This window comes from Sciurus carolinensis, chromosome 11 (assembly GCF_902686445.1).
Source record: "Sciurus carolinensis chromosome 11, mSciCar1.2, whole genome shotgun sequence".
In the NCBI taxonomy this organism is placed as follows: domain Eukaryota; kingdom Metazoa; phylum Chordata; class Mammalia; order Rodentia; family Sciuridae; genus Sciurus; species Sciurus carolinensis.
Window position 1 is genome coordinate 95,706,417 of NC_062223.1, and position 17,285 is coordinate 95,723,701.

The following is a 17,285-nucleotide window of genomic DNA, read 5'->3' on the forward strand; positions in this document are numbered from 1 at the left end:
AGGGTAGTCAGGAAAGGTCTCTCCGAGGAGTAAAAATGAGCAAAGAACTGAGATGAGGGATCAGTATGCAGGGAAAGAGCAGATGGCAAAGGTGCTGAAGTAGCAATGTGTTCCATGGGTCCAAAAAACAGCATGGAGATTCATATAGGTGAACAGAATAATGCAGGGAAGACAGGAAATGAAATCAGGAAAGCAGCAGGCTTGTGTGTCTTAGAATGTTTTCATGTAAAAAATAAACATTTGCTGGGCATAGTGGTGCATGCCTGTAATCCCAGTGACTCTGGACTGAGGCAGGAGGATCATAAGTTCAAGGTCAGTCTTAGCAATTTAGTGACCCTAAGTAACTAAGCAAGACCCTGTCTCAAAATAAAAAATAAACTGGGACTGGGACTGGGAATATAGTTCAGTGGTAAAGCACTCCTGGGTTCAAATCCCAGTTTTAAAAATAATCTAAGGTATGAGATCATGACAACTACTTAGAGAAAGAAGATAACTCTCAAATACATTATATCATGTGCCTTCATGGAGCACTGGCTCTTTCCTGGAATAAAGGGGGAAGATTATGCAGGTAGGCTGACTCTGATTTGTGACTTAGAGGTGGACCAAAACGTCCGAGTTGAAAGATTTTGCGTGGCAAAGCCCTCCTCAGCTTCAGACTCTTTCTTCTTTTGAAGCAAAAGAAAAAAAACTAGTGAATGTAGAGAAACAAATAAAACCAGTACAGTATAGAACTTAAGAATTCTCATTCAATCTGAGAATATCTTTTGTTTTTGTAATACTTAAGTAATAACAACAGAAGTATCTAAGAATGCAAAGGGTGGGGAAATTAATCCAAGGATGTTTAAAAAAAAAATCACAAAACCACCATGAAGAAGGTGGGGAAGAGGAGTAAGCAACTATGGAAAATGGTGTTTTGACTGAATGTAGTGAAGTTGTAGACAAAAATATACAAATACTGTACCCTGTACCCTAGTTGGCAAATTTGTTTCCCAAAGGGTTATGGATTAGTAATTATGAAATTACCTCACACACCTGTAATCCCAGTGACTCGGGAGGCTGAGGCAGGAGTATTGCCAAGTTCAAACACAGCCTCAGCAACTTAGCCAGGCCTTAAGCAACTCAGCAAGAACCTGTCCCTAATAAATATAAAAAAGGGCTAGAAATGTGGCTCAGGCATTAAGCACCCCTGGGTTCAATCCCTAGTACCAAAACAAAACAAAACACCTTACACATAAACCTGGATCAAAAACACAGGTAAGCTGGGTGTGATGGCACACACCTATAATCCAGGAGGCTGAAACAGGAGGATCACAAGTTCAAAGCTAGCTTCAGCAAAATCAAGGCGCTAAGCAACTCAGGGAGACCCTGTCTCTAAATAAAATATAAAATAGGGCTGGGGATGTGGCTCAGTGGTTAAGTGCTCCTGAGTTCAATCTCCAGACCAAAAACAAATAAACAAACAAAAATCAAACAAGTAAATACATTATAGATAAAACAATCCAGGTTTCTGTTAGAGAAAAAATTTACAAATAAGGCAAGGGGAAAGAAAAAAATGAACCTTGGAGGTCTGGATTAGAATCAGCCTGAATTTATGATTGCATTTTTAAACATATACATAATTAGAAAAAAATACAGGTGTATATATATATGCATGCATCACTACACATATAAAAATCTTTATTCCTTCACTCTGTGCCAAGGGCTGAGAGAGCCACAGAAGCAACAAGCACAACTAGGTATATGGGCACATGTGGGCTTCTAAATACTACTTTGCAAAAAAGGAATCAGAGATCCTTGGAGAAGTGGCTGATTCCAAAGCTAGGGCAAGAAAACACAAAGGTGAGACTACAGCATCTTGAGTGCAAAGAAACTAAGGCTATAGTCACCAAAAAATGAAAGAAAAAAAGAAAAGAAAGGAAAGGGGTAAATTGAAAGAAACGCAGACGCCAACATAAAAGAGCCTCCAATGGTCACAGCAAGAATAATTTATTGGACTGTACCTCAAAGAATAAAATAAAGATCCTTAAGCCCATAATGACATGTATGAATAAGTAAATAATTGGGGGAAAGGGATTTAAAAAAATCCTCCTTACAAAGAATTCCAATTACTAAATACAGAAAGAATAAATTAAAATATTTTAAAACACCACAATTATAATACCACACTATTAATTACTGGAAAAATGATGATCCCAAGGATGCCAAGATTAGTAGGTAAATTTTAAGGTGAAAATTGATCATGACTACTGATACATAGTCTCCAAGTATTTTTCCCAAAATGTTCATTAATTACAAAGTAGAAAATGAGAATTTTACAGTGGAGAAATCTGGACCACCTCAAATGATGGTTAGCACTGCTAGCAATGAGACAAAGCAACATCACATGTTGACTACTTGTTCCCTGATCAGTGCTGCCTTCTATCTTTCATTCTGGCTTAAATCTAGAACACTTAAGAGTTTTCCTTTCAACTTTTCCTTACTTCAGCATAGTACAAAGTGTGGCAGAACTGGGAAGACTGCACAAGAAAAGGAACAACTCCAAGTGTAAAGTTACATAGCAACCACACATAACAAATCTCTGCCTGGTTTTACCTTTGAAACTCACCTTGTTTATTTGAGAACATACATAAAGCAATGCAAATCTGCATCCTTCTTTGACCCAGCACTTGAAATAAGTCTACATTCATTAAATGCAGAATAATCTGCATTCAATAAATATGTTCAATAAAAAAATTAGAGGCCCCAAATCCCTTGGATTCTTCCTCGACAATGTCCTAGGTCTGTCTCTTCTGTGTCAGTTTCACTGTCATTACTATTTCCACTTCACATTTCCTACTACGATAATCATATAAATCTTGCTTCTTCAAGTCTCTCTTCCTGTCATTCAATTCTGTACCCTACCAACAGATTAAACTTCTTTCAACTACTAGCAAAAAACTAATCCAGCTATATTTACACATTCTGGAAAGACCTTTTTTCATATACTCAACAGAAAACGTGTACGAAATGTTTGCAACAGCAAGGTTTTAAAAAGCAAAATAAAAACTGGAAATAAAAGTGTGTACTGGCAGGAGAAAAAATAACTGTACACATCAATAAAAATGAGTTACAAATCTAAACAACAAAAATGGATGAAACTCAGTAATATAATGTTGAACATAAGTTGTCTAAAATATATAGCATCATTCCAGTTACACTAAAACTAAATAAAATACCAATTATGGCTATACATGTGATTAACAATAAAGAAAAGCAATGGATATTAATTCAAAGCTGCAATTCAAAGCTGGGCTATGGGGAAGCAGATGAGATCATGAAAAGTGAATGGGACAATGCACTGGTAAGATTCTACTTTTTTAAAATGTTTTATTTTTATTTTTATTTGTCAATAGACCTTTATTCTTTTTATATTTATTTATTTATTTATTTTATATGCAGTGCTGAGAGTCAAATCAGTGTCTCACACATGCTAGGCAAGTGCTCTACCACTGAAACATAACCCCAGCCCCAAGATTCTACTTTTGGCTGAATTCATTTTATGGTTATTCTTATGCCTCATCCACATGGTACAAATCTTCTTTTATAGAAATTAAATACACTAAAAACAATTTCAAAATGATGTCACACGAAGTAAGTCCAAGTTTTGCCTGATTCTGACACCTTAAAAGAATAGGGGCATTATTCACTGAAGCAGGTAAGCTTGGAAACAAATCTAGGGAACCTCCATACTTGGCTCAACATTTTTCAAAGAATTCCTTTACCTGTTTTGATGAATCACAAATAAGTTAAACCAAGAGTTCTCATCTTCTTTTGGTCTCAACATTGTTACTTTTTTATTGACAAACATTCGGTAGAGCCTTTCATCAGGAATGGACCCTGAAATAGACATTATGTTATTTTAAAATTATTTTCTTACTCTGGCTTGAAAAAAGAATGCTTTTCTTCTAAATTATGCATTTCTCAAAGTATTTCATTTTACTATTTAGAGATATATTTAAATTCTGGAATAAGTTATAAGTGCTATCATGTATAAATGTTATGTTTCAGGGCTGGGGAGATAGCTCAGTTGGCAAAGTGCTTGCCTTATAAGCACAAGGCCCTGGGTTCGATGACCAGCACCACAAAAAAAAAAAAAAATTATGTTTCAGATTCTTACATGATAGCAGTTAGTTACATTCAAAGAACACATTTCATTTCAGAGATATATACCCTCAAAATCAGGGAAGCATAAACTAAAAAGTGAATTTCCTATACTTAAATTCTTATTAAAATCCCCAGTAATACTATTTTTCACTATCCCTTTATTATAAATTATAGGCAAATGTACTTTTGATCTAAGGTACACATTACTGCATGCAGAGATATTTAAAAAGTTTAGATAAAAAATGTATTTTAGGTCAAGATGGCGGACTAGAGGACGACTGCATTTCATGTTGCTCCAGGACTCAAGATTCAAAAGAGGAGATAGTGACTTGGGACCAACTCAAAGACACCGGGTGAGTTTCTCCCATAGGGGAGGCGTCCCCGATGGGGCAGTAGCCCCGGAACGCAGGGAACTTTGTGAAGTAGAGTTACTCGGCGGGACGCCCCGCCCCCGCCGGAGCGGTAAACACGAACAGCGAAGCGGAGCGAAAAATGGCGGATTGAAGTTTCCAGGACCGCGGGCAGATTCTCTAACCTAAGGAGACTCGTCTGCGAAGGGTGAGGCCCAGGAGGGAGGTCCGGGGCCCTGGGAACGTTGCCTGCGAAGGCTGCCCTGCCCAGGCGGCAAGACACACCTCCCCCGCTGGAGCAGTGAACTCGGAAAGTGGGGAACTTTGCAAAGGAGGTTGTGCGACACACCGCTTGGTTTTGAAGCGATCTGCCAGGGCTCCAGCGGCTGCCAGAGAAAGAGAGGCTGCCAGAGAAACAGAACGCTGCCTGCGAAGGCTGCCCTGCCCAGGCGGCGAGTTGTTTGGATCCAGCAACCGCCTGAGCAATGGGGAGGGGACTGCCCAGAGGAGGTGGAGGTACGCAGTGAGTGGCTTGGTCTCCAAGCGCCCACACAGAGCACCGGGTGGCTGCCTGGAGGAAGAGACGAGCGACGGGTCACTGGGGCTTGGAACATATGTACGAGGCTCCAAGTGACTGGTCAGAGGGCGGGTGGCATAGCCAGGCGATTAGGTGCATAGCAAGGTCCGGTCCAGGGACCTAGGCACCGTTTCTTGAATGAACTACACAGAGACAAGCTGAGGGGCGAAGTGAAGGTTCCAGGACTTCCGGCAGCTTCTCTAAGAAGGGACAACCTAAGGAGACTCGTCTACGAAGGGTGAGGCTCCCAGGCCCAGGAGAGCTACACAGAGACCAGCTGAGGGGTGGAGCGAAGGTTCCAGGACTTCGGGCAGCTTCTCTGAGGAGGGGCCACCTAAGGAGACTCGTCTGCAAAGGGCAGGGCTCCTAAGCCCAGGAGGTAGGTCCAGGCCCCTGGAAACGTTGGTTGGGAAGACTGCCCTGCCCAGGTGGTAGTTGTGGACTGAGGGGAACCTCTAGGAGGGGAACTGACTAGCGAGACCTCCCCACCGGGTGGGTCTTCCCCGCCGAGTGAGGTTTTCCCACAAAGACGGTAAAACCAGAGACACAGGCCCAAACAGGCATTGCTTCAGCCCGCAGTCTAGTTCCCCTTTGGATGACCATTGGTCAACAAGTAGAGGCACCTCTGCCCTCTAGCAGGGAAAATACCCCACCTGAAGACCACCACCCCTAGAGAGGCAGCTACCTAGGGGAACACCGAAGTATCAACTTCCTCTAAGACTTCAGGCTACTGAAGGATAAGAGGGGATACACTAGCAATCTTCAGGGACATTATAAGTCAATAGAGGAAATCTGCAACATCTCTGCAGTCCACTGATACCTGAACAATATGAGAAAACAAGGGAAGAAAATGCCTCAAACAAATCTGGATGTTATATCAATAAAATCCAATGACAGCATGGCAGAAGAAATGTCAGAAAGGGAGTTCAGAATGTACATAATCAACATGATAAGGGAAGCAAACGATGAAATGAAAGAGCAAATGCAGGCATTGAATGAACGCACCAATAGACAGTTAAAAGAGCAAATACAGGAAGCAAAAGACCATTTCAATAAAGAGTTAGAGATATTGAAAAAAAACCAAACAGAAATCCTTGAAATGAAGGAAACAATAAACCAAATTAAGAACTCCATAGAAAGCACAACCAATAGGATAGAACACCTGGAAGACAGAACCTCAGATATTGAAGACAAAATATTTAACCTCGAAAACAAAGTCGAACAAACAGAGAAGATGGTAAGAAATCATGAACAGAATCTTCAAGAGCTATGGGATATCATGAAAAGGCCAAATTTGAGAATTATTGGGATTGAGGAAGGCTTAGAGAAACAAACCAAAGGAATGAACAACCTATTCAATGAGATAATTTCAGAAAATTTCCCAAATCTGAAGAACGAAATGGAAAATCAAGTTCAAGAGGCTTACAGGACTCCAAATACACAAAATTACAACAGACCCACACCAAGGCACATTATAATGAAAATACCTAACATACAAAATAAAGACAGAATTTTAAAGGCTGTGAGAGAAAAGAACCAAATTACATTCAGGGGGAAGCCAATACGGATATCAGCAGATTTTTCAATCCAGACCCTAAAAGCTAGAAGGGCCTGGAATAACATTTTTCAAGCCCTAAAAGAAAATGGATGCCAACCAAGAATCTTATACCCAGCAAAACTTACCTTCAGATTTGATGACGAAATAAAATCCTTCCATGATAAACAAAAGCTAAAAGAATATACAAAAAGAAAGCCAGCATTACAGAACATTCTCAGCAAAATATTCCATGAAGAAGATATGAAAAACAAAGAAGCAAATCAGCAAAGGGAGGAGATATCCTAAAGGAACTCTCAAATAAAGAGGAACCAAGTTGTGTCAAAAATAAGCAAATAAATGAATAAAATGAGTCAAATGACTGGGAATGCAAATCATATCTCAATAATAACCCTGAATATTAACGGCCTGAATTCATCAATCAAAAGACATAGACTGGCAGATTGGATAAAAAAGAAAGATCCAACAATATGTTGCCTGCAAGAGACTCATCTCTTAGAAAGAGATACACATAGACTAAAGGTGAAAGGATGGGAAAAAACATACCATGCACATGGACCCAGCAAAAAAGCTGGGGTATCCATCCCCATTTCAGATAAAGTGGACTTCAAGCCAAAGTTAATCAGAAGGGATAAAGAAGGACATTTCATAATGCTTAAGGGAACCATAAATCAGCAAGACATAACAATCATAAATATCTATGCCCCAAACAGTGGCTCACCCATGTATGTCAAACAAATCCTTCTCAATCTCAGAAATCAAATAGACCACAATACAATAATACTAGGTGATTTTAACACGCCTCTCTCACCACTGGACAGATCTTCCAAACAAAAATTGAACAAAGAAACCATAGATCTCAATAACACAATCAATAATTTAGACTTAACAGACATTTATAGAATATACCATCCAACCAAGAGTGAATACACTTTCTTCTCAGCAGCACATGGATCCTTCTCTAAAATAGACCATATATTATGCCACAAAGCTAATGTTAGCAAATACAAGAAGATAGAGACACTACCTTGTATTCTATCAGATCATAATGGATTGAAACTAGAAATAAATGAAAGAGCAAAAAACAGAAATTACTCCAACACCTGGAGATTAAACAATATGCTATTATATGATGAATGGATAACAGAAGATATTAGGAAGGAAATTTAAAAATTCTTAGAGGTAAACGAGAACAAAGAAACATCGTATCAAAATCTCTGGGACACTATGAAAACAGTACTTAGAGGAAGATTTATTTCATGGAGCGCATTTAATAAAAGAAGTAAAACTCAAAAAATAAATGACCTAACACTACAGCTCAAAGCCCTAGAAAAAGAAGAACAGACCAACACCAAAAGTAGTAGAAGACAGGAAATAGTTAAACTCAGAGCTGAAATCAACGAAATTGAAACGAAAGAAACAATACAAAAAATTGACAAAATAAATAGTTGGTTCTTCGAAAAAATAAACAAAATTGATAAACCTTTAGCCACACTAACAAAGAGAAGACGCGAGAAAACCCAAATCACTAAAATTCGGAATGAACAAGGAAATATCACAACAGACACGACTGAAATACAAAACATAATTAGAAGCTATTTTGAAAATCTATATTCCAACAAAATAGAAAATTTCAAAGATATCAACAAGTTTCTAGAGACCTATGAATTGCCTAAACTAAAAGAGGAGGACATACACAATTTAAATTGACCAATTTCAAGTAATGAAATAGAAGAAGTCATCAAAAGCCTACCAACAAAGAAAAGTCCAGGACCTGATGGTTTCTCAGCCGAGTTCTACAAAACCTTTAAAGAAGAGCTCATTCCAATATTTTTCAAAGTATTCCATGAAATAGAAGAGGAGGGAACCCTCCCAAACTCATTCTACGAAGCCAATATCACCTTGATACCTAAACCAGACAGAGACACATCGAGGAAAGAAAATTTCAGACCAATATCCTTAATGAACATCGACGCAAAAATTCTCAACAAAATTTTAGCAAATCGCATACAAAAATGTATTAAAAAGATAGTGCACCATGATCAAGTGGGTTTCATCCCAGGGATGCAAGGTTGGTTCAACATCAGGAAATCAATAAATGTCATTCACCATATCAACAGACTTAAAGTCAAGAATCACATGATTATTTCAATAGATGCAGAAAAAGCATTTGATAAAATACAGCACCCCTTCATGCTCAAAACACTAGAAAAAATAGGGATAGTGGGAACGTTCCTTAACATTGTAAAGGCCATCTATGCTAAGCCCATGGCTAATATTATTCTTAATGGTGAAAAACTGAAAGCATTCCCCCTAAAATCTGGAACAAGGCAGGGATGCCCTCTCTCACCACTCCTATTCAATATCGTACTTGAAACTCTAGCCAGAGCAATTAGACAGACCAAAGAAATTAAAGGGATACGAATTGGAAAAGAAGAACTCAAACTATCCCTATTTGCTGATGATATGATGGTATACTTAGAGGAACCAGGAAATTCCACCAGAAAACTCTTAGAACTCATAAGTGAATTCAGTAAAGTAGCAGGATACAAGATCAATGCTCATAAATCCAATGCATTTTTATACATAAGTGATGAATCTTCAGAAAGAGAAGTTAGGAAAACTACTCCATTCACAATAGCCTCGAAAAAAATAAAACACTTGGAAATCAATCTCACAAAAGAGGTGAAAGACCTCTACAATGAGAACTACAGAACACTAAAGAAAGAAATTAAGGAACACCTTAGAAGATGGAAAGATCTCCCATGTTCCTGGATAGGCAGAATTAATATTGTCAAAATGACCATACTACCAAAAGTGCTATACAGATTAAATGCAATTCCAATTAAAATCCCAATGATGTACCTTACAGAAGTAGAAGAAGCAATCATGAAATTCATCTGGAAGAATAAGAAACCCAGAATTGCTAAAGCAATCCTTCGCAGGAAAAATGAAGCGGGGGGTATTGCAATACCTGAACTTCAACTGTACTACAAAGCAATAGTAACAAAAACGGCATGGTATTGGTACCAAAATAGACAGGTAGATCAATGGTACAGAATAGAGGACACGGACACAAACCCAAACAAATATAATTTCCTCATACTAGACAAAGGGGCCAAAAATATGCAATGGAGAAAAGATAGCCTCTTCAATAAATGGTGCTGGGAAAATTGGAAATCCATATGCAACAAAATGAAAATAAACCCATATCTCTCACCGTGCACAAAACTAAACTCAAAATGGATTAAGGACCTCGGAATCAGAGCAGAGACCCTGCATCTTATAGAAGAAAAAGTAGGTCCAGATCTTCAACATGTCGGCTTAGGACCAGACTTTCTCAACAGGACTCCCATAGCACAAGAAATAAAAGCAAGAATCAACAACTGGGATAGATTCAAACTAAAAAGCTTTCTCTCAGCAAAGGAAACTATCAGCAATGTGAAGAAAGAGCCTACAGAGTGGGAGAAAATCTTTGCCAATCATACTTCAGATAGAGCACTAATCTCCAGAATCTATAAAGAACTCAAAAAACTCAACACCAAGACTACAAATAATCCAATCGACAAATGGTCTAAGGAAATGAACAGACACTTCACAGAAGAAGACCTACAAACAATCAACAAACATATGGAAAAATGTTCAACATCTCTAGTAATAAAAGAAATGCAAATCAAAACCACCCTAAGATTCCATCTCACCCCAATCAGAATGGCGATTATCAAGAACACAAGCAACAACAGGTGTTGGCGAGGATGTGGGGAAAAAGGTACACTCATACTTGCTGGTGGGGTTGCAAATTAGTGCAACCACTCTGGAAGGCAGTATGGAGATTCCTTAAAAAACTTGGAATGGAACTACCATTTGACCCAGCTATCCCACTCACTGGCCTATACCCAAAGGACTTAAAATCAGCATACTACAGAGATACAGCCACATCAATGTTCATTGCTGCTCAATTCACCATAGCCAGATTGTGGAACCAACCTAGATGCCCTTCAGTTGATGAATGGATAAAGAAACTGTGGCATATATATACAATGGAATATTACTCTGCCATAAAGAATGATAAAATTATGGCATTTGCAAGCAAATGGATGAAATCGGAGAATATCATGCTAAGTGAGATAAGCCAATCTCAAAAAACCAAAGGAAGAATGATCTCGCTGATAAGTGGATGATGATACATAATGGGGCATGGGAGGGGTTAGTTTTAGGGTTAGAGTGAGGGTTAGGGAGGGGGGCAAGAATGGGGGAAGGAAGGACTGTATAGAGGGAAAAGAGGGATGGGAGGGTTGGGGGGAAGGGGAAAAAAATAACAGAATGAATCAACCAACATCACCCTATGTAAACGTATGATTACACAAATGGTATGCCTTTACTCTATGTACAAACAGAGAAAGAACATGTATCCCATTTGTTCACAATAAAATAAAAAAAGAAAAATAAATTTAAAAAAAAATGTATTTTAGCATAGTATTTCTATGTATGATGTGATTTTAAATTAAAATATTTTGCTTTTTAATAATTCAATATTTTTCAAATAACTCTTGTTACATGTACACCACAGGCTCACCTCAGTCTAGTGAAGGACAGCAAACAAGTAAATAAAATAATAACAAAATGTAAATATTATTAAAAGGGGGAAAGTCAGGATGATAAAATGAAGAATAACTGTGTGGGGTAGGAAAGAAGGACAAGGTTGCTATTTTATATAATGATTACAGAAGAAAAGCCAACAATACAACAATGTATAGGAGCAAGAAGTAGCCCAGCTCCTCAAGAAAATACCTTGCTATGGCAAATGGAATAAGAACCGAGGTAGAATGCAGAACATATATAACTGGAAATACAAGTCAAGTATGCATTGCCCAGGGCATTAGACAACTGACTTACTCAGGCGTCAAAAGCACTGAGAACACTAACAAAATCTAAAGATAGGCAGGTAAAAAGTTTGAGGGAAAAGGAGGGCAGTTTAGGCAGAAGACATAAGCTTTTAAAGGAGGAGGGTATTTGGAGACATGAAAGAAAGCAGTGGTGGGGAACAAGAAGAGTGACTGCCACTTCTGCACAAAAGCCCATGATAAGAGAACTACAAGGGACCTAACAAACACAGACACCCAGCTGGGCTTCAGAGAAGGTCAGAAAGTAGAGGCAACATTCAGAAGAGACTGTCGATGCTGGAATAACACTGATTATAAAGAATTCCAGAATTTAATAGTGAAAGGAAAAAGGTTGGGATGGAGATAAAGTTCAGCATAAGAAGGCATAACAGGACAAGATGAGTCTTCGGGAGATCTGTCTTTAGTCTGAACATAGGAGAAATCATTTTCTGGAGATACGATCTCTACCACTGCAGTGATTAAAACTGCTAATTGCTTTTTAGTAAGTGTATTTCGGGGCTAGGGAGATAGCTCAGGTGGTAGAGTGCTTGCCTTGCAAGCACAATGCCCTGGGTTCAATCCCCAGTACTGCGGAAAAAAAAAAAAAAAAAAGTGTATAGAAGCAGATGTTAAGAACATAATAAATGAACTTAAAGCACATTTATTTCTGGCCTCAAAAATACCTGAGATACAAAATACACAAAATAATGAATGTACTCTTTAAAAATAGTCTTTGCTCTTTCATTCACATGGAATCAAGCCTAGTAAATAAGCTTCTGTCTACTGAACACTGAATAAACTAAAGATAGTGAAGTTGATAAAGCAAATGCTTATCTTTAGAGATGATAGCTCTTAGACTAGCACTATCCAACAGACATATAATGTTAGGTACTAATTCATTCTAAATATATAATTTTAAATTTTCTACTAGACATTAAAACAAGTAAAAAAGGAAGACAAATTTAATTTTACTTATCTAATATGTTAATAAAGATATGTTACATTTTTTCTCAGTCTTTGAAATCTGGTGTGTACTTTACATTGATAGTCACATTTCAAGTGTTTGATATCTACCTGAGGCTAGTGGCTACCATAATGAACAGTCATGTTTTAGATCTTTCAAAGATTTCTAAGATACCAAAATGAAGTTTTGCTAATTATTCTTTAATTCTAATATTCAGGATTCTATATCTAAGCTTAAAAGAAAAAAACTCAAAACAATAAACAGATCCTAAAGTATAGCTACATTTTCACCAAAATTGCTATTAAGTATTAATAGCTATTGGCTCTTACAAGTACTAAAAGATTTTTTATCAAAATCTTCCAACATTTTTCTACAGACACCAACAAGGAATAAGGAGATTTGTTCTGCTTTTTTCCAAAGGGTTACAAAAATATCTCCAAAATTCCATTTCACAATGGTTAAACAATTGTTTATTAATATAAATGGTAAAATGAAACCATCTTACCTAAACCATATAAAGCAATTTTTGTGGTTCCTTTTTGAAGCAAAACTGGACTAATATCTATCTTCTCCACAGACATTGAACGTCCAAAGTGATTTATAAATCCAGCACAACTTAAAATATCCAGGGCACAGAGCGCATCTGCCTATGCAAAATATTTTCAAAGAATATTAATATGTATGTAAAAATAAACATTCTGCATAAATACCAAACTACTTTTACCAGCATACTCCATGTACTACCCGCCTTATCTAAAATGCTTGGGACCAGAAGTATTTCAGATTGTAGGGAATTTGGGAATTTTGGAATGTTTCCATAGATTTTTGCCAACTGAGAATCCCTAATCTAAAAATCCAAAATCAGAAATGATCCAAAGTTCAAAACTTTTGAACAGCCAGTTTCAGATTTTAGAGCATTTTGGATTTTTATCTTTGAATTAGGGATATTCAACCTGTAGTTACAGAAATATAGATTAGGATATTATCTTCTCAAAATTCCAATATTAAAAGTATTCACTACCTTTTTTCTACTATAAATTACCTACAGCAAATGAACTCATACACTAAATGCCAAATAAACATTTCACTACAACTAATTGGTGTCTTGGCCACTAAAAAAGTAAAAATCAACTTAAAATAAATACTTTGTAATTTTAAGCAGATATTTTGAAATCTGGGAAAAAAGACTATAGTTAATTAGTGGCTTTAAATATTTATAACCAGATAAAATATTTTCAGTTTAGGGCCTCTAGTCTTACCTCCATGACAAATAGGTAATAAAATAATCTAATTTGGATTTAAAGATGTTCATGTAATAATCATATCCTATAGGTGATATCTTAAAGAGGCACAGAAGCACTAGAGAATGCTACAGAAATATTGTTTATTTCTCCTTGCTACTCATTGTTAAACTTAGTTCTAATGAAATAAAAGCATAGCTTGTATACCAATTCTTACTCTCCATTTTTTTTAAAAAATTTAAACAGTAGTATAAATGCTTATATTAGTGGTAACAAGTCAATCTAAATTCTTGAGTAAATTTGACTACAAATTGCTGAGGAAAAGGAAAGGAATGCTTTCCACAGATAAACTAAACTGATCATTTCTGAAATTTCAACAAACTATAAAAAAATAATAATTACCCCTGTGGGATCATCATGATTGCCATGAATACTAAACACTGGAATTGAGATGTTGAGATTGCCATCTTGATAATTCACCCATGGAAATCTTAAAAAAAAAAAGAAAAGAAAAGAAAATCTAAAAGTTTCTATAAGAGACAAAGTTGTGTTGCAAGACTCTCTTCCAAAAAAACATTCATGCAATTATAGGCACACTGTGCAACTTAAATTGGTAGATGACCACTAATTTACAGCTTCAGCAAATATAATCATAGGTAACAATTCATTTTTAACTAAAGCTTGAAAATATCTCACAAAGTACTATATTTTAATGAAAACCCAATCACATTAAATGGTGCTTATGAAATGTATGAGAGTGGGAAATTAATAGGCCTTCAAAATTCTGAAAACCTTTCCATATGGTTCATATTTGTCAGGAGGGCAGGAGAGAAAACACCTACAGTTTGGATTCCAAAAGACCTACAGTAAGGATTCCAGTTCTATCACCTCCTACCTGCGCCATTTAATCGTCCTCCCACTGTTGTCCCCAGTTATCCTATTCTTCTCAGAGGCAAATAATGTTAGCAATTTCTATTACATCTTTTCATTGTAACATATTCACTTAATACATTTCACTTAACATATTTTAAGTCATTCCACAGCAGTACTGTTAATGAGGAACTTCTTTCTGCTTTTGTGGTCACAAAATATTCCACTGTATGGCTCATGATACTGAATTTAAGGAGTACCCTATCAAAGGACATTTAGATTCTTTCTTGTCTTTTGTCTTATAAATAATGCTACAATGAATAATCTTGGAAAAGTTTCCCTCTTGAGAATGTATCTATAGAAAAATTGCTAAAGGACACTGTTGAGTCAAAAATATATGCATTTACAACTTTGACAACTACCAACAAATGCCCTCAATAGAGGTTGTTCACAATTCATTAACATGCACAAAAGGGACAGACTCCCCAACCTCACCAACACAGAATGTTTTACCAAGGTTTTAAACCTGTATGCCAGTGCTCATTTTGGCAGCACATCCACAAAAATTTTAACCATACAGAGAAGATTAATATGGCCACTGCACAAGAATAACACACCAATTTATGAAGCATTACATATTAAAAAATCTGCATGCCAGTGGTTCTCAATCCTAGCTGCATCTTAGACTCATCTGGGGATGTTTTAAGAAGAACCAATGCCCATGACACACTCCAAAAGATATGTCCCTTGGCAAAACGACTGGGCACATTACTTCAAAACTAGGTAACTTTAATGGGCACTCATGATTGAGAAGCACTCATCCAGGCCAACCTGACATAAGAAAAAAATATTTCAGTATAGTTTTGTTTTATATCTTTCATACAAGAGACATATAACTTCAATATGTTTAAGTGGCATTCCATTTCCTTTTCTGTCAACTATGTCTAAATTCTTTACCTATTTTCCAATAACTCAGATTTTTCAAGTGACTTGGAACTATCTCTTGGAAAATTAGGATCCTGAGACACCTCTGGAGACTGGAAGTTCATTGTCAGGAAAGGTATTGGAAACCTATAGGGTCACTATAAGCCTATATGGTGGAAATTGCAATACCCCAGATCTGCAGTGCTAGAGGGGAAGATACATTAACAACATGAAAAAACAAGGGAAGAAAAAGATCCAAACAAACCTAGATTCTATATTAATAGAACCCACTGACAGTATGGTAGAAGAAATGCCAGAAAAGGAGTTCAGATTATACATAATTAAAATGAATTGTGAAGCAAAGGATGAGATAAGAGCAAATGCAGGCAATGAATGATCACAACAATAAGCAGCTCCAAGCGCAACTGCAGGAAGCAAAAGATCATTTCAACAAAGAGATAGAGATTCTAAAAAAAAAAAAAAATGGAAATCCTTGAAATGAAGGAAACAATAAACCAAATAAAAAAACTCAATGGAAAACATCACCAACAGATTAGACCACTTGGAAGACAGAAGCTCAGACAATGAACACAAAATATTTAATCTTGAAAATAAACTTCAAGAGAAGATGGTAAGAAAGCATAAATAGAACTTCCAAGAACTATGGGACATCATGAAAGGACCAAATTTAAGAATTATTGGGATTGAGGAAGGCACAGAGATACAAACCAAAGGAATGAACAACCTATTCAACATATTCAATGAAATAATAGCAGAAAATTTCCCAAACCTGAAGAATGAAATGAAAAATCAACTACAAGAGGCTTACAGAACACCAAATATACAAAATCAAAACAGATCCACAACAAGGCACATTATAATGAAAATGCCTAACATACAAAATAAAGATAGGATTTTGAAGACTGGGAGAGAAAAACATCAGATTACATATAGGGGGAAACCAACACGGATATCAGCAGATCTCTCAGCCCAGACCCTAAAAGCTAGAAGGGCCTGGAACAACATATTTCAAGCTCTAAAAGAACATGGTTGCCAACCGAGAATCCTATATCCAGCAACACTAACCTTCAGATTTGAAGATGAACTAAAACACTTCAATGATAAACAAAAGTTAAAAGAATTTATAAACATTCCTTAACTTTGTAAAGGCCATCTATGCTAAGCCCATGGCTAATATCATTCTAAATGGTGAAAAACTGAAAGCATTCTCTCTAAAAACTGGAACAAGGCAGGGATGCCCCCTTTTACCACTTCTATTCAATATCATATTTGAAACTCTAGCCAGAGCAATTAGACAGACCAAAGAAATTAAAGGGATACAAATAGAAAAGAAGAACTCAAACTATCCCTATTTGCTGATGATATGATTGTATACTTAGAGGAACCAGGAAATTCCACCAGAAAACTCTTAGAACTCATAAGTGAATTCAGTAAAGTAGCAGGATACAAGATCAATGCTCATAAATCCAATGCATTTTTATACATAAGTGATGAATCTTCAGAAAGAGAAGTCAGGAAAACTACCCCATTCACAATAGCATCGAAAAAAATAAAATACTTGGGAATCAATCTCACAAAAGAGGTGAAAGACCTCTACAATGAGAACTACAGAACACTAAAGAAAGAAATTAAAGAAAACCTTAGAAGATGGAAAGATCTCCCATGTTCTTGGATAGGAAGAATTAATATTGTCAAAATGGCTATACTACTAAAAGTGCTATACAGATTCAATGCAATTCCAATTAAAATCCCAATGA

General features: G+C 36.7%; 1 protein-coding gene and 1 non-coding gene across 5 annotated transcripts in view; one reads left to right on the plus strand and one right to left on the minus strand.

The window, feature by feature from the left end:
- Mre11 (MRE11 homolog, double strand break repair nuclease) overlaps positions 1-17,285 on the minus strand; it is an 84,435-nt gene that overhangs the window by 46,958 nt on the left and 20,192 nt on the right. For all 4 annotated transcript variants that reach the window (XM_047519206.1, XM_047519205.1, XM_047519207.1 and 1 more), the window contains 3 exons: positions 14,116-14,203; positions 12,978-13,119; positions 3,762-3,876 (listed from right to left, as the gene is read on the minus strand). In XM_047519206.1, coding sequence (XP_047375162.1) covers positions 3,762-3,876; positions 12,978-13,119; positions 14,116-14,203 — 345 coding nt within the window. The remainder of the gene's footprint in view (positions 1-3,761; positions 3,877-12,977; positions 13,120-14,115; positions 14,204-17,285) is intronic.
- Positions 15,120-15,226, plus strand: LOC124960900 (U6 spliceosomal RNA). Its single transcript, XR_007104212.1, has one exon. It is a non-coding gene; the product is annotated as a U6 spliceosomal RNA (small nuclear RNA).